General features: G+C 37.1%; 1 protein-coding gene across 3 annotated transcripts in view; it reads left to right on the top strand.

Annotated features, from left to right (window-relative positions):
• Nucleotides 1-27,921, top strand: part of CHD9 (chromodomain helicase DNA binding protein 9) — an 88,016-nt gene that overhangs the window by 2,785 nt on the left and 57,310 nt on the right. For 2 of the 3 annotated variants that reach the window (XM_054269563.1, XM_054269564.1), the window contains exons 1-3: nt 4,186-4,478; nt 6,179-6,267; nt 11,468-13,070. In XM_054269563.1, coding sequence (XP_054125538.1) covers nt 11,634-13,070 — 1,437 coding nt within the window. In that variant the 5' untranslated portion in view covers nt 4,186-4,478; nt 6,179-6,267; nt 11,468-11,633. Of the gene's footprint in view, nt 1-4,185; nt 4,479-6,178; nt 6,268-11,467; nt 13,071-27,921 lie in introns of those variants that run through there. The other variant, XM_054269562.1, reaches the window with a different exon arrangement.

Below are 27,921 nucleotides of genomic sequence, written 5' to 3'. Positions count from 1 at the left end.
CAGCACATTCTCATTTCTCATGAGCTGCTTGTGCTAAAGATTATCCAAGAATTCAGTTATGCTAAAATGATGATGAAAGCAGAGTGTGGTTTTTAAAAAGTATTCTTAGTGGTGTTATCTAAAAGATGTATGACATGAACCACTACTGAGACACTAGAGAGATCCTAAACCAGACAATTTTAATTTGTTTGCTCTTATGAGTGAGAAAAGTTAATGATGCAGGCAGATTAAACCCAAAAGATTGACCTGCTGCTTTAAAATTGCCTTGTTTTGAAACCCGTGAAGTAAGTAAATGCACATTTGTTCTCACTTAGTTTATAGGTTAGTTTTAAGGTTTTCTTTTTAACGTATCTTACAATAAAAATATTTCCTATATTTATGGTCTATGTATCCTTCAGACACTTTAAAAGTACAGGTAAGCTGGACAATTCCATATTTTATAGGTTCAGATTCCTTACAGTGCATTTTTTTTCTTCTGTATCAGTCTTGTAGAAAGAAGTGCCCAAAGTGCATTTCTTTGATAATTTTCATGCAATTTAGGATGGACTCAAATGGCATATCCTATTCATCACTGAATAGGATGAATAGGAATTCATTCTCTTTGTTTCCACCATTATAGATGAACTGAATTCTCAGTAATGCTTGGTACTTGTGCTTATAAATCATCCAGCTGAAACATTGCTGTGTTTAACTGAATCTGGTAGCCCATCACACCCAGATTCTTTCCTAACCCTAATTTTGTCAATCCTTTATATTCTTCCATCCACCTATCTGGAGTGGTCCTTTTAATGGCCATGGCTCTATCAATCCATGGAGCTGTGAGCTTTATGAAGACTTTGAAATCTCACCCTTGCTTGTGCTCCCATTCTATTTCCCAGTGCTCTTCCTGCAGTCAGAAGTGCAGCCTCAGGAACGTGGGGCATCCAAGTGCATGGGAATGGGTGATGGAGAAACCAGCTGTGTATTTAGTCAAACCTTCAAGAATTGATAGTTAACATGGTTATATTGTTGAAGTACTCTCTTTCTCCTTCAGCAAAAGAAATTGTCATGATAAGAAGTGATTATTTTGCTGATGAAACAGCAACTGAAAAGTATTTGCAGCTTTTGCTTTGGCTGAAGGAGCAGCAAGATTCCCATATTAATCTCACCAGATCATAAATGTGAGAGTCAGCTGAACACACAACTTTCTTATTTACAGTAGTGCAAGGAGGAAAGATAGTTTTTAAGCAGTATTTTTTCCTACAAGTGTTACAGGAGAAAAGCATAATGTGGCTTACAATGACTGTGTTTTTGCATAACTGCAGTGTTGAAAACTTGCAGAAGACCAATTCTAAATATTTTTTAACAGTGTGGGTGATGAAGATTTATCTTGACTTCAGAAACATGAGGACCTTAGGAGGACTTTTAAAATGTGTATGTAACAGGATTCAGATGTATGCTCTGCTACCTCTTAGAGTGAGCTCTAGTGATGAAGTAAAAGGCTACTTTTGGAAGCACCTTGGATCCAAGTTCCACTTGCAGTGCTGACTACATTACATTCACTTTCTAAGCTGCAAGAAAAATGTTACAAGGTAGGAAGCATTTTTTTAAAAGTCGGATTTCGTCAGAAATTCATTGGTAAGATATGGCATCTGTCAGTGAGCAGATGTGTTGAAATGTTCAACTCCATTCATGCAGATTTTCCAGGTGCTGCCAAATATTAATGTCTTTAGGCTGGCAGTGTACATGCATCTTTCTCTTTGTAAGTGATATATTTTTGTTTTAATCTTAAATCAAGAGTTAGAATTTGCAGGAAGATGGAAAAATGTTCCCATCCTTTTTCTGGAGACAAATAGTAATTTTGACTTTGTTCTTTATCTGAGTCATATTAGAAAATGTAACTCTGGTTACCAAATTGTTTCCGTCTGCAGTGTTTTCTTGGGCACTTTCCTTGTGCTGCATTAGCAGCATTGAAAGGTTTGTTCACTCTTTTATACTGGTCACTAAAATTCAGGAATTCCTCCAAAATCTGTTCTGAAAATGGCTTTTGAAGAGAAATGGGTTGGTTACATTTGATACTTAACACCCTAGTGAAGAAACTTTTAAGCTTCAGAAAGGCTTCATTTGTGTAATGCCATGAATATCTGATATGCCATGCCCATCTGATATTCCATATGTTATCAGAAATCTGACACTTCAATACAATAAATTTGTGTTTTCAATTACCCTGTAGTAAAGCTACTGTAGTTATGGCTTCCACCTACATGAAAGACTTGAAATTGTGCTTTTTTTTTTTCCCTAGTGCAGATTTCTGTCTATTTCAAGCCTTCACCCCTGTCTGTACTCATCAGTCAGGACCCATAGGCATCTGTAAAACAGGCACAATCCTTTGCATTGTTCTAGTTGGTACTTCCAGGTTATAAACTTGCAGCAGTTCCCAAAGATGCTTATCAGGGTAGAACATGAGAATTATTGGAAGATACTGTATTATCAGATTGTGAATTGAAAGAGGGCTGTGCTCTGAAGTCTTCTGTCTCTTATGTTTTGTAATGAAATCTTGGTTTAGGCCACATATGAAAATAAAAAGGTTTTTTCCTGATTTTTAATGCAAAAGTTTCTCTAAATCCTAAAATGGCCTAAATATTCCTGAGGAAAAATACTAGAATTCAGAAACATATTTTGTAGGTCTAATTTGAGGTGTAACACTGAAATTGATAACAAAACAATAGGAAGCCTGTAATGTTTACATCTGAAATCTCAGAAGCACCAGAGGATTTTCTTTTTAAACTTCCTTGTAAGTTTCTGTAACTCTTGCTAGTGATCAGAAGCAAACTGCAAATTATAAATACATTACACTGAGTATGTTACTCTCTTTTGACAACTAAACTTCCAAAAGAGACATTTGTATTTTGTACAGATATGCTAAAATAAAAAAAAGTTTGATGTAGTGGAATTCAAACCTGAAGAACAAAACATGGGAAGTTTTTGTTATTGATATTAGAAAGAAAGTGAAAGTGATTAAGTGATTAAGAAAGTGATTAAAAGGAAATCACTGAAGTCCTGAAATTTATGAAAATCTCCACAGGTACACTTTAGAGAAACAAAATTGCAATATTGTATGAGCAGTACTGGTTACTGATACGGATTCCTTCAGTAGTCTGGTGGCCAAACACATGAACTTCTTAACAGCTATTTTCACTGAAATAAACTGACTTGTGGATCAACTCTGTGCTTTGCAATAAGGTATTCCAAACTCCTGATATGTGTCTAGATTTCTGTCAATAGCAGATTAACATGTTGTCATTCTCTGCATTATTATTGTCCCTTTATTGCAATTAATGCCCACAGGATATAAATGACAAAATAGAAAGTACATTTCTGCCGTTTTCATGCAAAGTCTGTTAAACAAACAAGAGGAAGGGTTAAAACTAAATTGGGAGACTACATGCTGAAGCAGCAGATGCACACCTACATGTTTTGTTCTGCAGGTGTGCTTTGAGGGCAATAACCTTTGGCAGAAAGGTGAAGAAGGTAGTTGAAAATAATAATGTCTTCAGCTGGTGCTGTTAAATTTTCTAAAGGTATTTGCCAAGACCGAGGAGATAAAAGCACACAAGGATGTTCTGCAAAACTAAACTGTTTTATTTAAATTTACATGATGTTTTAAAAAATAGAAATTTGTGTAGCCATTCTCAACTAATTGAAATGAGTTGTTTGTTTCCTGTTAGAAAATGGGTATAAAATTTTGTGGTTTAGTGTCCAAAATAAGAATCACAGACTCACAGAATGTTGCAGGTTGGAAGGGATCACAGTGGGTCACCAGGTCCAACCCCCTGCTCAGGCAGAATTCCCCAGAGCACAGGCACAGGGCTGTGTCCAGACAGTTCTGGAATGTTCCCTGTGAGGGAGACTCCACAGGCTGCTCAGTGCTCGGGCCCTGCACAGCAGAGAACTCCTTGCTCATGTCCAGGTGCAACTCCCTGGGCACCATTCCTGCCCCTTCCTCTTCCCATTGCTGGGCACCAGGAGCACAGCCTGGTCCATCCTCTGACACCTCCTGCAGATATTTAGAGAAAAAGCCAAAATATTGTTGTTTGCCTTTTTTTTTTTTTTTTTTTTGTAAGAGTAATGCTTAATATTTAGTAATTTTTTTAACATATCACATGTAACATACATATATATGTGTATTTCAAACTTCACATGCAATATAGCTTATGGGAGAATCTGTGGAGATAGATCCCATTTTGGAGCTTATAAAAGCTCTACATTCCTTTTGTGTGGATTTCTCTTTGGCACTTCATATAATCATTAGTAAATCTTGTGTTGTCAGAAGTATTTTTTTGTATTTCACATTTAGAATAATGTATTGCAGACCTGGTGAATGTATATCTAGTTACATATGGTTTTTTTCTTCCTTGTAGGATTTTTCAAACTTTTAAGTATTCCAAAATTGTCTCCATATTGGAAGCTGTTCAAGCAAGTGGACACTGTTCTAAAGAGTAAGAAATACCTTTTTTTCTCTTTATTTTGAGGATTCAAGAACAATCCAGTTGAGGAAGAATACACAGCTGTTTTAGCCAAGAACTTAAGATAGCATTTGTCTTATATGGTAGCTACAGGTGAATTAGGTTTCTCTTTTACTGTTGAACTCTTACAGGTAGAATAAATTACTTGATTGCAAGTTTTCAGTTTTTTGTTTGTCAAATACTAAATTTTTGAATGCCTCTATTCAGTTACTGTATATATTGTAAAATCTTTATGCTTTAACTTTATTTAGCCAACAAAGAACTTCTAAATAAGCAGAGATTGAAAACAGGAGAAAAAATAGATTAAAATGTTGCACAGGACCTGACAGTTAAATAGTTTCAAACTCCTTTCTAATTTCTGGATGTGAAGAGGAGTTGTGCATGACAGGAGCTCTGTTTGTATGATGGGATTTCCAGTAGAGAACAAGGGAACATCTACAGCAAGTTTTCTGTCTGTTTTGATACAAAATTATCATCAGTTCACATAAATGGTAAACAAAGATAAAGGTATTTTAGCAACTTTCCCCTAGGTATATGTTGGGTATGTGCTTGTCTCATATGAATTTTAGAAAAATACTTCTCTGCATGAAGTGTCCCTATGGCAGAGCAGAGACATTTTGTTTAGCAACCTTGGAAAAAGTGTTGGAAGTTACTGAATGATAGGAGGATAAATGTAGCAATTTATGTACCAAATTAGTACCAGATAATTTTTTTTTTCTGGAACAGTGCAGGATTTGGTAGCTGCTATAACCAATTTATATCTTCCACATACATTACAGCATTGTTTCAAAGATGTAGGGAGAGGAAATAATTTTGTTAAAATCTACTTCTCAATGCAGTATTATATGCTATGTTATCTTTTAACAAAGTTTAAAGATTGATCTGCAGTAATAGTTCTGCAAAAGTGTTTAAGACTTTGGCATCACAAAACTGTATTTAGGAAGACAGGAATCTTTGTATTGGAATTGGAGGCTGTTTGGTGCCTTGGACACAATAATCATATTTTTGGAATGGCAAAACACACTGGTGTAGAATTTTAGTTCATATACAAACTTTCTATCTTTCAATGTTAGAGAGTAGTTTTGTGTGCTTTGAGGCTTTTACACAGTGGCCCTAGAAGCCCCCTGCACACATTTTCCCTTAAACTTGTAATGTTTTGAAGCCTCTTTCAGATTGAAACAGAACCTCTTGAAATTGAGCTCCTCTACCTTCTGCCAAGGCAAGGAACAGGATAAAACTGTCATGCAGGTATTCTCTTCCCAAAAGGCACTGTCAGTTCCCATTGAAGTCCACTGTCAGAGTGGAACAGCTCACTGCTGGTAAAAGACGTGTACAGGGCTTCTCATACTGACAGGTTTGAAACATAACCTCAAAACTTTTCCTTTTGCAGTTGCTGGTTTGGAGTACTTAAAGTTAGCCTGAACTTTTTGGTATTGTGGCACAAACTGCCCTTCATCCTAAGGGGTTTGTAGACTTGGGTAGTTTTTAGTAGTCCTACAAAATGAATATGTACCTATTCACCAGACACTTACAAAATCATAGCTACTAGTGATTGTGTATTAATTCTGCTGGTTTTGGTTTTATGGTATCTTTTGGAGTTTCAGGTATTGCATTTGAATGTACACTCCTGAAGTTGGTTATTGTGTGACTTGTTTGACATCCTTCATTTTCAGGTCTCTGATGATGAGGTATCCATCTGGATTTAAAACACAGCTCTGAGCTTTTCAATTCTTCATTCAAGAGATGTGTTCTATATTCATGGGTAAGAATATTTTTTATTTTGACTTTCTGAATTATTTGTAATGTATTTTTAATGTAGAAGATTTCAGCAGCTTAGTTTTGTCTTAAAGGTTTATCAGGAACTTTTACAGTATAGGGTTCATTAGGTGCCTGTGCTAGCTCTTAATGTTGACCCAAGCTAATAACTAAAGTTTGGAATTCATATGTTTCAAGATGAATGCTCTAATTAAATCACTAATTCCTAGTATTACAGAGAGAGAAACAGTGGTATATAGGTAAATAATTTATAAATTGGTCTGTGATTTGAGAGTCATTTTCTTATATATATATATACAGTTCTAAGGGCTTTAACTGTGCATATTGCCATACATCTTTGGAATTTGGAGTTTTGGAAAGAAAGTGATTCTAACTTGGAATGCAACCAAAGCAAGGGTCTGAATTTTGTGCAATCAAAAAAAACAACACTTCTTCTCAATAACACAAACCTTACTTAGTCTAAAGAAACTTTGTGGTATTACACACACCTGCACTTCCAAACAGTAGGGGGAAAAAAACCCACAAAAGATTCTATAGAAAATGTGATTTTTTTCAAAAAGCTACTGGTATTTTTAATTTTTGTAGGCCTCTGAAGAAAACAGCTAAATTTAAGCTATGTTTACTTCATACATTACAGAATTTGTTATTATGTCTTCTCTCCATTTATTAATTCAGCTTGCTGAAATATCATTTTGAGACTTCATAAATTTACTTTGAGTTAAAAATTAATGTTAGCATGGATCTCTTAATGAAGTATAGTAAGTAGCCTAAGCATTGTTGTGGGGCTTTTTGATACCTGTTGTTTTATTCAGAGTTCTGTGATCTGCTTTCTCTTTGGGCTGGTTTTGCTGTATTCAGCTTAAGCAGAGCTGTTCTCATTAAGGAAGATGCGCCATTCACAGTGAAGGCAGCCATGGTTGAGAATGGTAGAAATTTGCTTTCAGTTGATTGGAAGATGGATTTTCTTCCCAAGTAAAATGCCATTTTTATTGTTTGCTGCTTGAAAATTCCATTAACAACCTTAACAAATAAATAGCTACTGATGTCCTTTTTTTTCTTACTTACTTTTGTTATATTTATTTCCCAGAGTTTGAAAGGAGGAGAGGTGGAGGAAGGGAGTTCGTGCATGTCTGGGGAGTAGAGGAAGGGAAAGTGTTACATGAGGTGTTTGGTGCAAGCAGGATCAGTGTAGGTATGGCAACAGACTGCTGTGATTAGTCTGACAGGCACACACAAGCCAGTGTGCTCCAGTTCTTTGCTCCTACTTGGAGCTGGAACTGTAGCCATGGGCTGGAACTCAGTTCTGAGAATTTAGTTAAAGCCCATGTGTGTCAAATCTTCATAATCTTCAAATTAAAATTCAAGGTACTTGAGTGATCTTAATATTTAGCATGATGTCTGTGAACTCTGTAGCAGAAAGAGAATTCTGAACAAAACCAGTATGTTGAGGGTATGATTTTACTAAAGAGATGGCTCATTACTCAAAAATAGTTAGAAATGCATAATTAGAAATTCATTGAAATGAAAAGTAATTTTAATCTAAAATAATGCATATGTATATATACAGTTGGATGTATGGGGTTTTTTTGGGCTACCCAAGCAAGTTTTATCAGAATTTTAGTGATGACAATAAGAAAATGCATCTTTTCAATCCATATTTAGCTGCAGATACCATGGTACTCCATACAGACACTCCTTTCTGCTAGGGAATAAAAGACTTTATATCTACTAAATGTTCTTTTTTAGTCTTCTATATGACTGGGATATGCCCCTCTGTGCCTTTTAAATTGAACATTTACATTGATCTTTAAATCTGTGATAGAATGTCAATTCTATTGGCACATCAGCAGGAAGTAACTTCAGTGTTATTTAATTAACTTGGCTTTTTGAACTTGGCCAAAGCTTTAGATAAAATCTGACAAGTAATGACAGTGTAATTGTCTTTTAATATTGGGAAGGGCATGTCTTATTTCTAAATATTGTGCAGAAGGGATCAGTTTTTTGAGTGTCTGGGTTTTACCATGCACCTTTTGTGATGCAGTATTCCATCTGCTAATAGATGGGCAAATCACAGCAAGCACAAAGCTGTCATGCTGTTGCATGCTACATAGAATTTAGCAAATACACTGATTTCTTCAGTCTCTGGCAGACTTCTTGTTTGTTATACCTGGTTGCATTGCTTCCCTAAAAATTCCCCAAAACTAAAGCCTTTGCAAGCATATCATGTAAAACTCTTCCCTAACTATGACTGTGTCCTTTTCCCATAGTCTGGATTTCTGTTATGCCATGCTTTTATGACTTGTTTTAGTTCCTTGTGGTTGCTAACTTCTCCCTAGCTTCTCTCTGAGATGGCTTCTGTTATTTTTATGAATAGCCACGATTTCAACTTCTTTTGAGAAAAAATGGCCACCAAAGTCACTGATTTCTCTTATCTTTGGTACTGTCACACATCAGCCATGTGAAGCAGTGATAACTCATGTATCAAAGTTTGAAACTGTGGCTATCATGGCAAAGTGCTTAAGCTCCACCTGATTTACTTGCTTATAACCACAGTAGCTTGTGTTCTGTTGTCACTTCAGCAAAAGTAGTCAAAAATGCCATGAAATAAATGAAATAAAACACATTAGAATTTTTTATTATGTTCCTTTTTACTGTTACTCCACTTTGTTTTCAGAGTGAAATTTGCTATCTGTTCCCTTATGTTTTTGTAGGAGTTCAGGTTTTTTGATGTATTCTGTGAAATAGATCTTGTTTTCCTTTTCTTCTGGTATAAGACAGACATGAAGTTTCCTTGAAGACTATGGGTAAAAGTACTTCCCTGGTCAAAATCCAAACTCTTTGCAGCAGACTTGTGTTCAGGCTATTGATAGTGGTATTCTGTCCAAAGAAGTTTGGGTGGTTGGTTGGTGGGGTTATTTTGGGGGAGTTTTTGTCACTTCACAATCTCCTCTTTACATAGAAGCTGTCTTCATAATAAATTTATGTTGGTCTAATTAGCTGGGAGAGGTTTCTTGTATATCTGGCCTTTAGATTTCTCAGTTTGGAAATACATCTGTGCTGTCCAACTCTCCTGGATCCTTGAAGCAAAGCTGACATCGTCAGGTTATTTTTCCTATTTATACCTGCCAAGATTCATTTGTGTTATAAAACCTTAGCATTTTAAAAGAAGAGTTCATATTATTTGTTCATTATTTCCTCTTTTGTTTTCCTTATACTGAAAGGAAGTAGGAAAAACCAAGATGGAAAGTGTTTCTTGGTTTTTGAGCCAAGAAGTAAATTTCTGTGAGGCCAGCTCTGAGTGTGCTGCAGTAATTCCAGCTGCTCTGCAAGCTTTTCTCCAATTCCTTACTGAAAAGGGACACAGTCATGAAAACAGGAAGAGATTTTCTGGTGTATATGACTTTAAATACAGGGTGCTTTTAGTCTTGTTGACTAGTTCTAGACTTCTCTAGCTAAGAGCATGTATACTAGTTAATGATTGTACATCCCTGGTAAAATAGCTCTCTCCTGACTTATCTTTTGTGTTGAGATAAACTAGGATGAGATATCATTATATTAGCAGTGTTATAACCCATGCCAGACCTTCTACCTGGATCCTGCTACTCGTTTGTCATCTATTGGAAGGTGTTCCATTCTGGCAATGTCATCATTATGTTGCTTTAATTTGTAAGTAGACAACTTAATCAGTGTTAGAAGATAATGAGGTCTAATTTATATTACTTCTTTCTTTATCTTGGGACTTCAGGAGATCCCAACTTCAAGCAAAAACTTGCACATGTATAATCTGGGGTCCACAGCAGCTTTGCTGTGCTGAGGTGTCATCTCCCTAAGCTTCTGTCCCTTCTTTTTTATCATGCCTGTTCTCCTCCTCACTGACACCATGCCTGATCTGTGTCTCTCAGGATGATACAGGATCCCTCTGTCCTTCTCTGTACACACCAGAAGTCTCATATACTCAAACCCTAAAAGAGGTTTGTGAATTTAAGTCTGGCTTTATTCTGACTATGGCCACACCACCCTCAGTGGCCTAGGAGTATGTGCAGAATGGGTTCTCATCAGCTTGCCAAGAAGTACTTTGGGCTTAGCAGGTTCAGCACGAACCTTTTCTGTCAGAGAATATTTCAGATTTACTGGGTGTTCATTTCTGGAAGGATCCTATATTCATTTTATTCTTAGGAAAATTCATTAATGATGAGTTGCAATTGAAGGTGAGCTTTAATGGGAGGGTCAGGAATTAAAAGTTGTGTCTGGTTTTTTTCCTTTTTTTTATTTTCTTTAATTAGACGTATGTACTGACAGGACAAATGAATGGTTATTCTATGAAGGTGCTCATTTAAAGTGATTGCTTCCCTATTCTACAGAGTTACCAGTTGTCTGGGGAGGTACATTATCACAGACACACATTTTCAGTCATTTCCCATTCTGTTTGATTACACTATAAATGTGGGAGGTTTTAGGCTACAGTTAAATTTACCATGCTTTTCAATTCTCCTTAAATCCCTCACTACAAATCAATTAATTGGTGATCACTCAGTGATACTGTGAATATATAGTCTCAAATGTTTCAAAACTAGGTGTGCAAACTCCTTTGAACCAAAGCTTGTTCTTTTTGTGTTTTCTTTGTATCACTGTATTCATTCTCTTGTCTTTCCTTCTAACAAGAGTCTGTAATGTGCTAAGTGCAGTGAAATACAGTTTCTCAGGACCTTGCATAATGCAACTTAAATAGAAGAAAGAAAGTATCCCAGTTTCTCCTAATGAAGCCTGACTTATATGTAGTTTATAACTTTCAAGTTTTTTTATTAACTATACAGAATTATTACATACATCTCATATATGTATGATTTCTTTGCTATAAACAAATTCTAATCCTGAAGCACTAAAACCCAATTCTGGTGCAATTTGGTCGTTTTAATGAATATGACCAAGGATAATCTAAAACTTTTCTTTGAGTGAATAAAACAAATGAAACCATTACATTTAAAATGTATTTTTATAAGGGGCAAATATTATAAAACTTGCACAGGGCATCAAGTATAAGCAAAAATAACTTACTTGATTTTTGGGATAGCTAAAGTTATGAGCAAAGTATCAAATACCCTTAAAAGTGTTGGGAAGGGTCAGGAAGGATGAGGAGAGTAATTAAATTTTTCCTTTTTTTTCCCCCCCTCACTCCTCTCCCTCAGGATGCTTTAACACCTGAAGACAGATGTTTCATCAGAAGCACTAATGGCTGTTGGCATGCCTTGGATAAGGTGGTGACCGCTGGATGTCATTTGTTTCTGTTCACTGTGGAGAGACAAAATTGACTCCATTTGGAGTTGAGAGCAAAAGCAGAACAGACCTCTCAAGATGACTGATCCTATGATGGATTTTTTTGATGATGCCAATCTTTTTAGTGAGACCTTAGAAGGTTTGTCAGATGATGCCTTTGTTCAACCTGGACCTGTTTCACTTGTTGATGAATTGAATTTGGGTGCAGAATTTGAACCTTTGCACATAGACTCACTGAACCATGTGCAAGATGCTCAAAATCAACAAAAGATGAGTGAGTTTGATCAGCTGAATCAGTATGATTCACTGAAGCTTCACTCAGTAAATCAGTCTTTTAATAGCTCAGCTGACAATGTCTTATCACCACACTCTCAGTTCAATTGTTCACCAGTTCATCCGCAAAACCAGTCCAATGGGATGTTTCCAGATGTGGCCGATGGCAGTCCTATGTGGGGTCATCAAACTGCCACGACTGTTTCCAATCAAAATGGGTCCCCTTTTCACCAAGGACATTCTCAGTCTATGCAGCAAAACAAAAGCTTTGTAGCACACCATGACTTTGCCTTATTTCAGGCTAATGAACCACAGCATCAGTGTGCCTCGCTACGGCCGCAGCAGAGCAGGAACAGCACGGGGCAGGATGCTCTGAGTCAGCCAAAAGACTTCATGGAAGTCAATGTGTCTACTTCCCTCAGAGTCAGTGTTAACCACCCACCTTCAGTTTCTAATCCATCGACTTCACAGCAGCCTCTGTCCGTTCAACAGTTTTCTCAAAGTGCAAGTGCTTCAATACATTTTTGTGGGAATCAAGAAGGAAATTTTGATGGACAGTCCCCAACTATTACTCCATGTTCTGTCAGTAATAGTCAACAATTTTCATCTCCGTATTCCTACTCTAATAATCACATTTCTCCTACCAGCCTTCTTCAGCCTACAACAGCTCTTTCTACCAGCCAGCAGACACACTCGATCTCTGACTTCACTGGAAGCGATGCCTTTACATCTCAAACAGGGACCAAGCAAGAAACAACCGAGCACATGTTGAATCCTAACGCAACTTTGAATTCAAGTACTTTTCAAATGTTGCATTCTGCGCATCCTCAGGGCAACTTTAGTAGTTCCAAACTCTCTCCTGTGAATATTAATTTTCCAGCTTCTACTGGTTCTGCTTCTCAGATAAGCCATTTCAGCGACCCTATTGAAAGCAACGGTTTTACATCTTTAGATGACAACTTACTTCATCAAGTGGAGACTCACAGTGAACCATTCACAGGACTTGACCCGGATGACCTCTTGCAGGAAGACCTTCTGCCACAGTTTGATGACTCTGCCTTTGTCCAGGATAGCACAAGCCATGTTTTAGAGCATGACCTAGAGCACCACATAACCCCTCAGCAAGTGACACCGTCATCCGAACTCGTTCGGGCACCGTCTCAAACTCAGACCCATCCTTGGCATTCTTCAGTTTCTAATCAGCACCTGCAGGGCAGGAGTCGTGCAACCTTACAAGGACAGGTATGTAAGGATTTGGGGAGTGAGGGGTTGAACCATCTGATTTGGTTGATGGGGTGAAATGGATTACAGTGACTGGTGCTTGAGTCCAAGCATGATAACTGAAGTCTCTGAGCTGTTATTTGACCCTAAAGGAGTTTTGTTAATGGGGGAATAAACTTAACCAGTTGATGCAGACATTGCTTTCTCCTGTTGTTTTCCCATCACTGCAGAAAGTAAGACTCCATGATCTTACTCAGATAAATTGGTGTTGCTCCTTCTTGTACTTCTGAAGTGCAACAGAGAAAATTTACTTGCTTGTACTTCTGAAGTGCAACAGAGAAAATTTACTGATTTATGCTTTTGATGCAAATATAATGACTTATTGTCTTGAAAATTACTTAGAGAAACATGATTTTAAGACCTTTGGCAAGGTTTGTATGGCTGATTTCCTGCAAGAATTGCAGTGGTTCTGTTGTTGCTCTGTCCTTTGCTTTGTGTTTTTGTGCTCATGCTCATTGCCTAAAAATACACACTTATTATTCTTGATTTTCATGTGTTCAATAATAATAGAAAACATATAAAAAGCTGTGTGTATGTTGGATTTTGTTACTTTTGGCTCTACCCAAAAATTCAGCAGTTGTTTTAGTATAATGTGCCCATCTACTGCAAGTATTTGAGTCCTCCATGAGGAGGACAAGATGACATAAAAATTGTTTGCTGTTTTTCAATGTGTGCATTTCAAAACAGATGCAACTCTGACAATCAAACACAATTTACAGAAGACAGCTTTAAAAAGATTTAAGTAACTGTTACTTCTGTATTCTTGCTACCAATATTCTCCCTACCTGAGAACATTTTTCCAGAATGTTGTCTTTCTGGAAGAAAAGTATGGGGAAGGCAAGAACCTTAACTACTGACTTTTGCTTCTCTTAGTTTGTAGGGCACAAGCCTGTGAAGGAGACAATGTAGCATTTTTCTTTTCCCCCCTGTTAATTTTAGATCATTTGTGTAGAGATAAGGGCTTAACACGCTTAATCTTTGGTCTTGGTTCAGTAGATTGCTTCTCCATTACAACTTCTGCTTATGTTTATGGAGCGTGTAATTGTCAATTCCTAGCACTGAAACTTTTTCTGTAAACTGTGGGGTGATGTTAATGGAACATGGATATCCAGCAGTGCGGTTCAGATGAGCTTGATTAACTGAATGATGCAGTAGATGCCATCTGTTGGTTTTGATAAACATTTCCCTTCTCCTTCCCTGCCTAAAAATCCAAAAGAGGGTGCACCTAAGTAGCCTCTCTTGTCAGAGAGCCATACTTGGGGTGAAGGGTGAAGAGGAAATGGGCTCCGGGAAAAGTGGGGGTGCTGAGAAACCCAGAGCTTAGTATCATTTTCGAGGAGCCTGTGGGATATAAGCCAGGCAATGAAAAACAGGTCTAATAAAACTTTCTGGTGCTGTGACTTTTGTGTTATATTTGTCAGAACCTTTTTGGACTTGCTTCAATCTCACTGACATCAGTTCTAGCATTTTGCTTTGTATCAAGAAATAGAGGGCAAGTTCTGAGATCTATGGAGAGCCTTTAAAGTTTAGGGGTTTGGTTTTGTTTTTATCATGGTGTGAAAACAAAGCAACTTTGCAGTATTTGAAATTTTAATGTTTTTCCTCTTTGAAATGAAACAGCCGGAAGCCAGATAGTTATAAAATTGCTTGGTGTGGTTTTTATTATTTTGGGGTATGCAATAAATTGTATAAATTGGATTCTGACCTTGAGTTTATCTGGTCGGACAGATGTTTAATGTTTCCTTCAGAAGCTGGTTGTGAACTGATGGCTGTCAAACTGTTGAGGAATGCACAGAAGTAAACCATGTAGAAGCCTCTTTAAATCAGTGGAGTATGTAGTATGAATAGTAAAGGAAAAGTATGGCAATTACTGAAGTGTTTCAGATCTGTCCTTTGACTGACTACAATTCTAAGAAGGGCTTTAGTTGTAATTCTCACTTTTATTCTTTGATGTCTTTTTAGAATTTCAAGTTCAAGATGAGTTGGTTCTGTTAGAGCTTTTTACAAATGTGTGCAGTTTAACTAGGGAGGAAAAAGATGGGGTAAAAAGGGAAGGAATTTTGATCTTCCTAAAACTGGTTGGCCTTAGGTAGGAGTCACCTGGGAAAGGATTTGACAAGTTTGATATGTAGTAATTAAGGTGAACTTTAAATTTTTTAACAAGACAGTGTTTCACACTGGCTTTAGTACATATTGAGGAAACAATAGTGAATTTAGTTGATTTTTTTTGACAATTTCAGCTTGATAATGGTTGATGTTTTCTCAGAAAGAATAACTTTATTTTATGAAATAGTTAATGAACTGTAGGTATTGGAACAGACCCAATATTAGATAACCAAAGATCTTTAACTGTATTTAGACTGAGGTTATTTAAATTAAGGAAGAACATTAAATACTTGTTTCAGTATTTCAGAGCAAGCATACTCATAACATTTTTACTTGTATGGTTATTCTTTTGATGGAAATTAATTTAAAAATTAATACAATCTGTTTGGTGTAATAATGCTGCAGAATTAAAAAGACTGTCTTATAATGCTAATATGCTTTCTGCTGTAATTAGATCAGAATTGTAAATAAATTGCACCCTTAATTTTACATCATGCATTTTTCATCAGAGTTAGTTTGAGAACAGAAAGTAAAATGAAGTGCTGAAGACTCCTGTAGTCTTAACTTTGACTAATACAAGACTTCTGTTCTTTTAACTCCACTTAAAACTGGTTTGAGTTTGCTAAGGCTAAATAATCTATTTGCTTCTCAGAAGGATAAAAAAAGGCTTCAACATTGTTTTACATCTTTAGAAGAAAAAGGAAGTTGAAAAGATAAGTATAAACTGTTGGAAAAATAATGTGAAGTATAAACTCTTGGAAAGATAAGTATAAACTGTCCTTAGAGAAGATTACAGCTGTCTCACTGTGTATGTTATGTCTTCTGGCTGCACACATGAAAGCAGAGGAATTGAGATTAAAAATAATATGAAAATGAAAAATATACTGAAAAAAAATAACATTTCATTAATAATATGAAGTGCTATAGGATGAGGTGGTAGTCTTAGTTCTTAAATCACACAGTTAATTTTTTTCTTTTTTGTGACTAAAAGTTTGGCACCTAACTTGACAATTCAGTGTATTCATGAATTTGTGTAAAAACTGGAAACACGCAAGTGCTTTTATGCCTGCAAGCCTGAGCTGTTGTACCACTTCTTTTATAGAAATAGGTGACACTAATTTTTTTGAAAGAATTTGTCTTGCCCTTGTTGAAAGTTAGGCAAAGTCTGAACCTCATAGATGATTGCTTGGGTGGTGCTGTACCCCAGGATATCTGTAAATATCAGAGTGGCATAACCTCATATATGAGCTTATCATCAGAGAGGGAATGAACTCTCACCAGATCCACATCCAGGTTTATGTGCTGCTGAGATGTCCTGAATTGTCACAGGCTGTTCATGCCTGACTGTGCTATCAGATGGCACTTTTAGAACAACTCTGAATTCGTTGTAGACATGTATCCCTTGGATTACTCCACTTGTAAACCCTTATCCTGCTATTGGTTGCTGTTCTACTTGTATATACAATCGTGGACTGTGCAGTTCTTATGAGAGATACACATAGTAAGCAGTGATGTGCTTTCTTGGCTAACTGAGATCTAAGTCCAGACAGCTGCTTGATATATAAGCAGTTATGGAAATGTATCAAAACAAAGGATATTGGATTTGTGTGTATATGTATATACACTATATTGTATAGATAGAATATAGCATTAGAGTGTATTTCTTATATTCTGTATGGTTCAATTTTAAGTAAGCCTGTAACAAGGAATATATTAAATTAAGGGATTGATCATACTACACAGAACTTCTTTGTAGAAAAGACTGGCTATTTTGCATAGTAAGTTTATAGGTTATGGTTCCTAAGTGTTGATACAATACAAAATTTTAAAATTCTGGCGCTGCTATGTGCATGTGGCTTGGGAAGCAGTGAAGTATTCAGTGAGACTGAGCATAACAAAATACACATCTGAAAATCTGTTCTAGTTTACATCTCCCATCTTTGCAAGTTGGACTTGATGATTTTGGGAATCTTTTCCAACCTTAATGATTTTATGATTGGAAATGTAGATGTCTGTTCCAGTAAGCATTTGGGTTCATTACACATCATATCTTGTAATTTTGATATGTAAAAACCCTCCATACCCCTAACATGGTCTATTCTTTCTAAAGTGGTGAATAGTGCTGATATAACTCCCACTAAGCATATCCAATATTCTTATATTTTTCCTTTAATTAGGGTCAATTTTATGGGTGACATCATATTAACAACTGTAAATCTTTGCCTTAAGTTTCTTTTTAAGCATTTCTACAACTTGTGTGCACTGGATTTAGTTTTCTGTGCCTCAAGAACATTTTTTACCTTCCTCATAGGAACGTAAATCCTATACCACAGTGAGGCAGCAGAATTCCCAGCACCTAATAAGTTTATCATCTATCCTGAAGTTATGAAATCAATCCCTTCACTGATCACCTTTTGCAGGTTTTTTTGCTTAATTTCTGTCATTTAAGAAAATCCTGCACAAACAGGTGGGATTGACCATGGCAAAGCTGTGTCAAATGCCCAGAGTTAATGAGAAGAGTAGGGCAGCATCTCTGAGTCTAAGTAGTGCAGTTCTTGGAATGAAGTTCTAAATTATAGCTGTATATAATGTAATGTTTTCATTATTAATCTATGGCTTTTTGCCAATAACATATTAATCATTTAGAGAGAAATGTTTTGATAGCTTTATTTATAGTTCAATGTGTATGAAGCACTTGCATTTGTATATATTAAATATGTTTTATATAAACCTTTTATACATTTTATTTTTTTAAATTGCAAATTGCATAGGTTGGGAAAAGAAAGTACATGTTTGTGAGATAAATTTGTAACATGTTTATTGATGAGTATAATTTTTATTGTCTCTATTTTCATTTCCCCTCTTTTGGCTTTCAAAATAAAACTGTGTAGTAAGAGAAAGATGAAAATTGATGGGTTTTTCAGAAAACTGAAAATGTGCCAAAGTATCTCTTTTACAGTTTTAAATGCTTTATGAGTTTCTTAGTTATTTCTGTTGAGTGGAATTAATTTTTTTTCACAATTTTTTGTATATTTTTGCTATCATGAATCCTTTTTTAAACCTTTTTTGAGAAGGTCTCTCTCAACCTTCATCACTTGTCAAATAATTAGGCTGTCCAATTCTTTGTTTATGTTTCCTCTTTAAAATTAAACACTTGCTGTTTTAATGATTGTCATAATATAATATATTTTTTTCCTGAGATAATTGCACACTCATTAAATAACTACTATAGTTGTCTTTGAAATGTGCCAAAAGAGAAGCATTTTTGTAAAAATTAGTTAACAGATGGCAGGCATAGGAAGAAAGCTTCTGGCTGGGTCAGACTGCAGGAGTAAAATAGCAAGGTGAGACTAGTTGATAAAAATAAGTTAAATTGATATTATTTTTTTAATGATAATGCAGGATAAGTGTGGTTGAATAATCCAAATATGTATTTAGAAATAGGTGTCTTGTTAACATTGAAAAACTACAAAGCAATTCATTAAGTGAGAGTACTGATATAATTGTGCAATCTTAGCGTCTGGAAGAAGTGGTACCTAATTACATAGAAAAGAGAAAACAAAGTCCATTTTAAATTGTCTTTTAAAGACAGCAACCCATTCTATAGGCTGTCCAAGCTATAGTTCAATATAGGCCTAAACTATAATAAATTATCAGGAAAAAGACAGTTTGGAAAAAAAAAAGCTCTCATTGTTTCATTTTGTCTTGTGTTAATGCAGCATTTGGGCTATGGGAAACTCCATCAGGTACAGAGAAACTTTGGTCTTTTTTTGTCAGGAGTGTTTTTCCAGAGTCCAAGCTGCTGGTTCAGTTCTCTCAGTTGACAGGATCAGGTTTCCTGGCACAGGGCAGGGCACACAATTGTGGTCAATGCACACAAACACCTGCAGGTGCCACGAGCACGGGGCCAGGCTCATTCCAGTGGTGCCCAGTGACAGGACAAGGGACACAGACTGAAACTCAGGAGCTTCCATCTAAATATGAAGAAGAACTGCTCTACTGGGAGGGTGACAGAGCTCTGGAACAGGCTGCCCTGAGAGCTTCTGGAGGCTCCTACTTCAGGACTGTCTGGACACCATCCTCTGCAGCCTGTCCTAGAGGGATGAACTACACAATCCCCAGAGGTCCCTTCCAACCTCAGCCTTTCTGTGGTTCTGTGACAGAGGAAGGAGTGGGAGGCATTATTGTCTCCAGTACAGACAAAATAATTGTGTGTGAGCCTGCAGCATTAAATGCAGAGAGTGCAAGTGGACTCATTGTGGCACTGTCCATTGGCTCCAGTAGCCACCAACCTGCTTTAACTAACACTGTTATCTAACTCTGCATTTTTGATTGGCTAAGGACATACCATTGCCTGTACAACTTCCAGAGCAGCATTTTATCTTGAGCCATTTTATAGAAAATCAGCACTTGATGAAGTGTTAGTGAAGTGTTATTACTGAAAGAGCAGCAGAACTTGTAAAGATGTTAACCAGTAGTGTGGTTTTGAAGCCAGAGAATCTGATACATTTGGAATTCATGTGGCTTTTCTTCAGATGTCTGTGTGTTTTGTGCACTCAGGTTTTGCAATTTCTTTTAGCTGTTAAGTTACTTCTAAATATATAGACAGATCAAAATAATTTTCAACACTTTGTTTCCCAAACAACCTCCCACATCTGAAGAGGTATTGTTTTCTTTGTTTATTATCAGGTTTTAAAAAAAATTGCTCAATTTCCTGGTTACACAGATTTCTAAGACAGTGTTTATCATCAGGTGCTGAGTGGATTGAATTTGGGAACTCTTAAGGCTAATAAATATAAATTAGTGGGATTCTCAGGATGATGAGACTGAGAATTCTAATGCTGATTTCAGTAAGCATGATAAATGAAGCTAGGAATGTGGCTTTAGGCTAGAAAAGATGACAAGTCTTACACTTTTGAAAGCTGTGTAATTTGTAGCAGAGATTGATTTTTCTTTCATAAATGTGGCAGGTTTTCTTTTGTGTAGACTATCTGGCTTGTATTTGTACTTGAGTTTTTTGTTCCCTTGATATCTTACTGTGAAAGCAAGCATTTTAATTTATATCTCCTGAAATTGTTCCCAGCTTTTCCATACTGCCTGCTCAGGAGTTGGGCCCCTATTTGAAAATAATTTCAATGTTAGTAGCATATCATGTATGTGTACATAAAGCTGTTGAGCAGCATATTGAATTGCAAATCAGAATTAGTTTTACAGATTGATAGGAGGGCTTCTTTTAAGAGATACTAATTTAGTTTTAGCTGATATCTTGGAAAGAAAAGAGAAGTTAGCCTTAGTGTTAAAGAAGCCATTGCAAATATTGTGGTTCTGAGATTTTTTTGTATTTTCTTAGAGTTTGAAACATTGTCTCAAAACAATAGCCATACTGATAGGTTTTTAAAATAATCTTAAGTAATCTTAAAAGGAATTGTTTCACTGTACCTTACTTTTATAATGAGCACCACAATACAGAGATTTCTTTAATAGTATTTTAAGCACATTCACAAGAAAGAGACTTGCAACATGGCTTCCAGTACCTGTTTGTATTCCACATAAGGATAAGGAGATGCAGTACATGTGCATTGTTTTTTATCTTTAAGTCAAGCAGCAGTTGTCCATGAAGCCTAGGTATGGCTCAGCCTGATGTGTAAACTTTGTTGTAGCAGGAACCTTGGTCCTTGAAAGCAGAAACCAGCTGTTAGAGAACCCAAGCCATCACAGGGAAGGCAGGTAAATTATTTAAGGAACATCTGAGTGATAAAACCAGACATGTGTCTCACTGTCTTTGAGTTCAGTAAGAACAATTTTTAAACTAGATTAGGCAAATTTATTTTGATGTGTCTGTATTGTAGCTCCTATTTAGATCATCCTTTGGAGGATTCCTTGACGTGCAATCCTGTAGTGTTTGAAATCTGATCAACTCCAAACACCACACAGGAGATGTGTTTTCTGGTGCCTGCCCAGTGTGCTTGCTGACTTTATGTGGTTAAATTGCAGTGGTGCTCAGGCTGTGAGTGATTTTAGATTTCAGAAATGGTGACCCAGCCTTGCTTGCTGGGGACAAAGGTACAGAGGGGCTCATGCCTGGGGATGCCCTGGGCAGCACACTGGTCTCTTACCAGGCTGTCACTCTGCTCTGTGCTGCTGACACTTTCTGCTGACTTCAGCTCTGTTGAAGATAAGAATTTCTCTTTTCTTGGCCTTCGCAGTGGGTTTGCCCAAAGTCCTGCCACTTCTGCTGGTAGCCAGACTCAGTTGAGGTCAGAAACATAACCATAGCAGCAATTTTTCGAAACCTGTCTTGCAACTTTTTTTTTTTGCACATTTTTTTTCTTTTTGATCCTTACCAGAAGTTATTTTGTGGTTATTACTGTGAAGCTCCTGGATGCTGTTCTTTCTCTAGAAATCTTATAGAAATTTTGGGGAAAAAATAGTTTGGTTTGTTTGCTTTTTGGGTTTTATTTGCCTGAAATCAAACTTTTGTTCTCCAGTAGTATCCTCTGACTTAGGACTTTTTATTTTTGAACCATCACCCTTTTTGATAAATTCCTTTTCTTCAGGCATCTTGTTTTACTCCTTAACTAGGGGGAAGGATTTTGTTCATGAATATTTAATTGAGAAAACTAGATTCTAGGGAAGTAGTTTCATTAGGTTAGCATATATGCTAAAGGACTCTTTTGAACTGAAGATTCTGGCATAAAAAGCTGTTAAAGGAGTTCATTGAAGCTGAAACAAAAAATATGTTAGTTGTTTGGAATTGAAGTGGAAGAACTATGCCCCCTCTTTGATTTAAATGGAAATGTGCTGTGCAGTCAGTACTGATATTAGTGACTCCCCAGCTGTTGATGTTAAAAATAATTTTCCCAATTTCTGTCATATATGTTTTAGTGTTAAGTGGGTTTTTTTCATCTCACTGAAATTAGGAATGCTGAAAACATTTTGGATACTCTGTAAAGTACTGAGTAATACTACCAAAAAAAGCCATTTTCAAAGATCAAGTAAACTTTTAGACTTAAACAGCTTCTAGGGAATAAAATTATTTTACAGAGAGATGTTACATGCTAGCCTTTCTGAATATGCAATCTGTTTTGATTTAAAGATCTTTCATGATTGGTATTTCCCTCTTAATCAAATGATAGCTATTTTTCACATCTGTCATCTTGTCAACAATACTTCATTGTTCTGCTACAAACAAGCACTGAAAATGCATACTTTAAAAACAGAAAAAAGTTAAAAAGAAGGCTGCCATTATTATCACAGGATCATTTCCTGGGGACTGACCAAGACAGTGATCCATTGCAGTATGTTTTTCCAGTAGGCTTTATACTTTGAATAAGCTGGTTCACTTACCTTCCAATTGAATTGGTTTTTACCATTGCACTCAATGTATTATAAAATGTGAGCAGGATTTGGTAAATTGGGCTGTTGAAGCATGCTGTGGAAGAAAAGCTGCCTCTGTGTTTTGTCCCATGTGTGGCTGTTTCTGTGACCTAGCCTGACTTCCCTTTCTGTAGGGTTTGCAGAAGTGAGGCACTGACACAAAAGGTGGGCAGCTTCCTGCTGCTCCTGCAGAGTTCTTGCCCCTCCCTTGATCCCTTCAGCAGGTGCAGTGAATCCTCCAAGCAGCACAAGAGTACCAAGAACAGACCATGGAGGGTTGTGCAGTTTACAGCCCTTCACACCTGGAATGTCTTCTCCATCTGGGCTGATAACAAACTGAGAGAGTGGAACAACTGGGGGACAGTGGAAGGAAATACTGACAGCAGTAAACTTCCTAAGGATGAAAGTGGGTTTTCTTTCAATCAGAAAAATGTGTTCTTACAAGGCCACTTCCACGAGAGATGTAGAGGGAACACTGGAAGAGAAATTTTGACAAGAACCAAGGACCATTAAGGTCCTGTTGCTTTTTCTTGCTCAGAGATGGATGCTGTGCTGGTTTTTAGTGTGATTGGGACATGCATGCTGAAGCTATCTTGGATGTTGGGACTAAAGGGAAGCTCTTCTTGTGATGTTCTTTCTGAAGGTAGTTTGGGTGGGTTTTTGTCTTCTTCTTGTCTTCTTCTCTGGTAAGCAAAAACCCATGAGAAAATAACTACCTCAGTGGCACACAAAAGTGGTGGCCATATAGAACATGGGTGGGTAAACAGCAACTTTTAAAAATTCAGTTGAATTTTGAGTTTGTTGCAATTTTGTTTTCTGTTCTGGAGACTTCTGCAATCAATTCTTCATTATTTACCTTTAAATCATCATTTAAAGGGATTTTGTCATCTTAAATTAGAGCAGTTTCAGGTAATGTTATGTTTTTCAGGAGTTTAAAAGGCCATTAAAAACAAGCTGGGGATAGAAGCTATCTGGCTTTACATGTTAAATAAACTTTTCCCATTGTAAAATCAGGCATATGTATGTGCATGTGTTCCAGAAGAAGCAAATTCTTATCTGTACTGTCCAAGAAGGTATTGGATGATGTTAGATTTCAGTGGATCAAAGATATTTTAGAGCTGTACCTAGGGATTTTGAACCCTAATGGCTACTTTTTTTAAAAACAGAAATATCTCTTTGATTTTTCTTGTCTGTAACTATTTAAGTACTTTACAGATTTATTTCCAGATACCCACATAAGACTTGTTTCAAACAGTGAACTGAAACCTGAATTGCCTTTTTATAGAGTGGAGAGTTTAGTCATCCTTGTTGTTTAAGGAGTCAAGTAATTGCAAAATTTGTACGGTTAGGATTAAGCAAGAATGCAAGAAAGAAAGAGGTTTTTGCTGAATCATTTTGGCCCTTAGTTTAAAGAAGAAAATTTTAAAGTAGAGGTAGAGGTATGGCATGGCTGTGAATTTGGTCTGAGCTTAGTAACATACTGGTGGTGCATCCACCAGGTGCCTTGGATATGATAATGATTATTTTTTTTTCATAGACAGGAGCCTATGGTTTTCTCATGGTAAGTGCAGTGATACTGCCATAGTGCACCACAAGGTGTGCCCTTAGGCATCAGCCTTACATGCAGGTTTAGCCTTACATGTTCTGGCTCTGCCTGTGAAACAGAACACTGAGAGGTTTCGCTGAGGCAGTGGCTTGTGTTGGCATTGTCTGCCATTTTCCAAATGGCTCTTACATTACTGACTGGAACCCAAGAGAAGTGGGTACCTGATGGGCACAGAACACCAAACCACTGAAAACTGAAACACATTAAATGCAGCAGCTTGGCAGAGCAAGCAGGATGAAGTTCTCAATTTCTTTCATTTCCTGGCAATTTAGCATGCTCCAGTACATAGAGCCTCCTTTAAGAGTTCCCGTGCAAATTACACACAGTTTTCATACCACTACTAAATATTCAGAAAAAGATTCTAACTATAGTTGGCACTGAGCCCCAAAATACTTTCTTCAGTCAATCTCTTCCAAATGGAAGCAAAATGTGTGCTGCAGACTCATCCTGTAACTTCTGATGCTGCCTCTGCAGCAGGCCCAGCTTAGCAGCTGCTTCCATGGACATGGCTTGATCCTCCCCCCATGAATGATAAGGCAGGACACTGGTTAAGAAGCTGCTACTAATGACAACTATGGTATCTTCACTATATTGGTGGCAAAACATGATTAGTGATACTATTACTGGGTTCTGTAGCACTGAGATGTGAAACAACATTATGTAGAGAGAGTGTGACGTATCAACAGGTGCATGTTTCATCTCAGAAACATGACTAGTTTAAGGTTGCTGACCCTTCCATTAGTGTTTTCATTTCCACGGAAATTTAAAATTTAAAATAAGCATGATGCTAAGTGCCTTGTGAGGCATAAACCACATTCACCTCCCAAATCACAGATGTATGTTTTGAAGTGACTGTTACACAGATAAAAACTGTTGTCCAGCCAGGTGCTATAATTATTAGCCATTCATTTACCAACATTATAGATAACAAGTATGGAAGATGAAAAACACTCTCACCTGGTATCTTTTTCTTTTCTTTTGTGTTTTTTTTTTTTTAAATCTATATGTACATGTCTATTTTATATTGGGGTAGGTTTCATAAATGCGTGTATTGAAATTCTGTATCCATTAAGCACAGGCAGATGGTGTGGGGCAACTGTTGAACAAGAAAAAAAAGCAGTTCAGAAGGAGTTCTGGAGGGAGTTGTCTCTGGAGAAAAGAAACCCTGTTGCATATTTAGATGATCTTCCTATTAGTTGTACAGAAGTAGCCTGATTAACTGAAAATCTCATTTCAGTTTACTGTAAAGAAAACTACACCTTTTGCTGGGATTGCCATTCAGCAAAGGCAATGTGGGGTGATTTCTGCATGCATGTGGGGTGATACACATGGATATTGTCGGTAATCTTCTACAGATGGACTCTGTCAAGTCTGTGAGTTTTTTTAATAAATAACCTTTTTAATTATAAATCCGCCATTAAAAGTCATGAGAGGACTTATTTCTGCAGACTATTCTAGAGGAAAGAAGTTCAGAGTGCTAGTATGGAATTCAGAAATCACTGAGTTGAGTTCATGCTTTGGGGGTTTTTAAAGTTGCATTCCTAAATACAATTTTATAATTCAAATGATGAATGGATAAACCTTTAAGATTTTTCACTGCAATGAGTTAAAAGCAACTGCAGTTTTCATGTGATTATAATGTAAAAAAATGAGAAGCTAATTTGGACAAAGTCTCCAAACTATTGATTCTTGTAAGTCATGAAATTTATTTATCTGTACTATGGTTCTGATATTCATGCTGTTTTGGTGACTAGACATGCACAAAGAGATGCCTTGTTTAGTAATAAACATGAACAAAGGTGATGTAGTAATGCATGAAGATCAAGTTTCCAGGTGGCTAATTTTAGCTGCTTTTAGTGCAGTTGATGTCAAGGTCATCTTGATTTCCTGAGGACCTGATAGACTCTCAGGAACTTGTTAGGCTTTCAAGGCAGACAGTACTTGGTGTGAGCATCGTCCTGCAGGTATGTGCTGCTACCAGCAGGAGTGAAACAGTCACTCAAGGCATGAAAACCTTAGCTTTTTGTTGTCAGACTCCTTAGGGTCATAATTTAGCTCTTAATGCTCTTAGCTCATGGTTTAGCTGTTAGGTAGCTAATCTAAGTGGTCGGTAGATCCACAAGTGAAAAGCATTATTTCAGTGAAGTGCCTTGTATAATTCAATCACAAATGTGTGACTTGTTAAAATTGCAGAGAAAAGCATTGCCAGCTCCTAGAATATATCACGAATGGACGCGACTTCAGGGAGATACTTAGTCTGAAAGGTTTTGTGCACACACAGAATTGAAAGTAATGCTACTCTATTGTGAATGGCCGTACTTAACTGCAGGAAAGGTGTTCTTACAGTGGAAGCCATGTTTTACTATTGGAACAGATAAGGCTAAATTTGGGAGGGTTTTACAAGAAGTAGAAGTAGTTTTGGTGTTAAACTCGCCTTCTCCTTGGGGCTTCCTCTGCAGTGATATTCAGAGGATGTGAAGGAAGGACTTGTGAAAAATGGGTTTAGGCTTTAGAGGAGAAAAACCTGATGTCTGTAAGTTTTGAGGATGGTGGTTTGTCCTTGCTGGGGGAAGGACTGTTATGCCAGTGAAGGTCTTCAAGTGCATGTCCTAAGCAACCACAACAAAATGTTGGAGGAAATGCCTTTCTTTGAAAAGCCTACTCAGCAGAGTACTGTTGGCTGTTGGAAAGATGCTGTCATGATTCTGCTTCTTGATAATGCCTGGTAACTTGACTGCTTTTACATTGTTTAACTAAGAAATCATTCAGATATGTGTAGGTTATACCTTCTAGTCCTGTGAGACAGCATGTCAAATTCCCTTGGATAGTGCCAACAAGATGCTCCCCTGGCTGGGGATCAGGGCCTGTGTGGGGAATTGTACAGCTGTTGCCAGATCTGTTCCCTGAGTGTTTTTCGGGCCAGCTCTGCGGTGTGAGCAGCACCAGGGCCCATACCTGCTGCTGCTGCTGCTAATGGCTTTTGCAGGCAGCAGCAGTGGTGTGAATTTGAGGTGATTCCTGCCAGTTTCCCTGCTGCCCAGAGGATTGTGTGGAGCAGCAGGGAACTGACAGGAGGCTTGTTTCCTGCACTCGGCTGCTGCTTGGCAAAGCCATTAGCAGCAGCAGATACCCTGGAGCTCCCTCTGTGCAGGCTCAAGAGACAACATTGCATTGCTTTGCATTCGATCGTGTTTGGATGATTATCTTTGCAATCGTGAAAAGTACAAACCTATTTTTCCGAATAAAATCTTCAGGTTTTAAATACGTCATGGCCTCAGGGTTTTCCTTTCCACCCTCACCTATATAAACGTCATGTAAAATTTTCTCTCTTATTCTAGATGGAATAGGTTTGTAAGGCATTGCTGAGTGGATATATTCCTTTAGGATGTTTTATCTGCGTTCCGTCTCACTGAGGGGGAGGGGTGTTTTCAGCTTGCTAAAGGCTTTGCCCTTTTTTTTGGTAGATGCTCGAGAACCTCTGAAATGGTTTTCATGTGCATGACGATTTACAAATGTTCGATCATTTTATAGCTGTGCATGTTTTCAAATAATGAAATTATTAGCAGCATAACAGAGCTGCTGGATTGAATGGCTTTTGTTGCTAAGTACACACAGATCCTGTCCTCTGTAGTGCAAGCATGTTTCATGTTCTTATCTCTAAACACTTGTGTTGCTTTCCAGTTTTGGTTTTTGTGACTATGGTGACTTTCTTGATGAAGGTTT

Source organism: Melozone crissalis, unplaced genomic scaffold, assembly GCF_028551555.1.
Source record: "Melozone crissalis strain CALT ecotype California unplaced genomic scaffold, PUWL_Pcris_2 ptg000007l_1, whole genome shotgun sequence".
In the NCBI taxonomy this organism is placed as follows: Eukaryota; Metazoa; Chordata; class Aves; order Passeriformes; family Passerellidae; genus Melozone; species Melozone crissalis.
The sequence above is the reverse complement of the archived record's forward strand: the minus strand, read 5'-3'. Positions and strand labels throughout refer to the sequence as shown.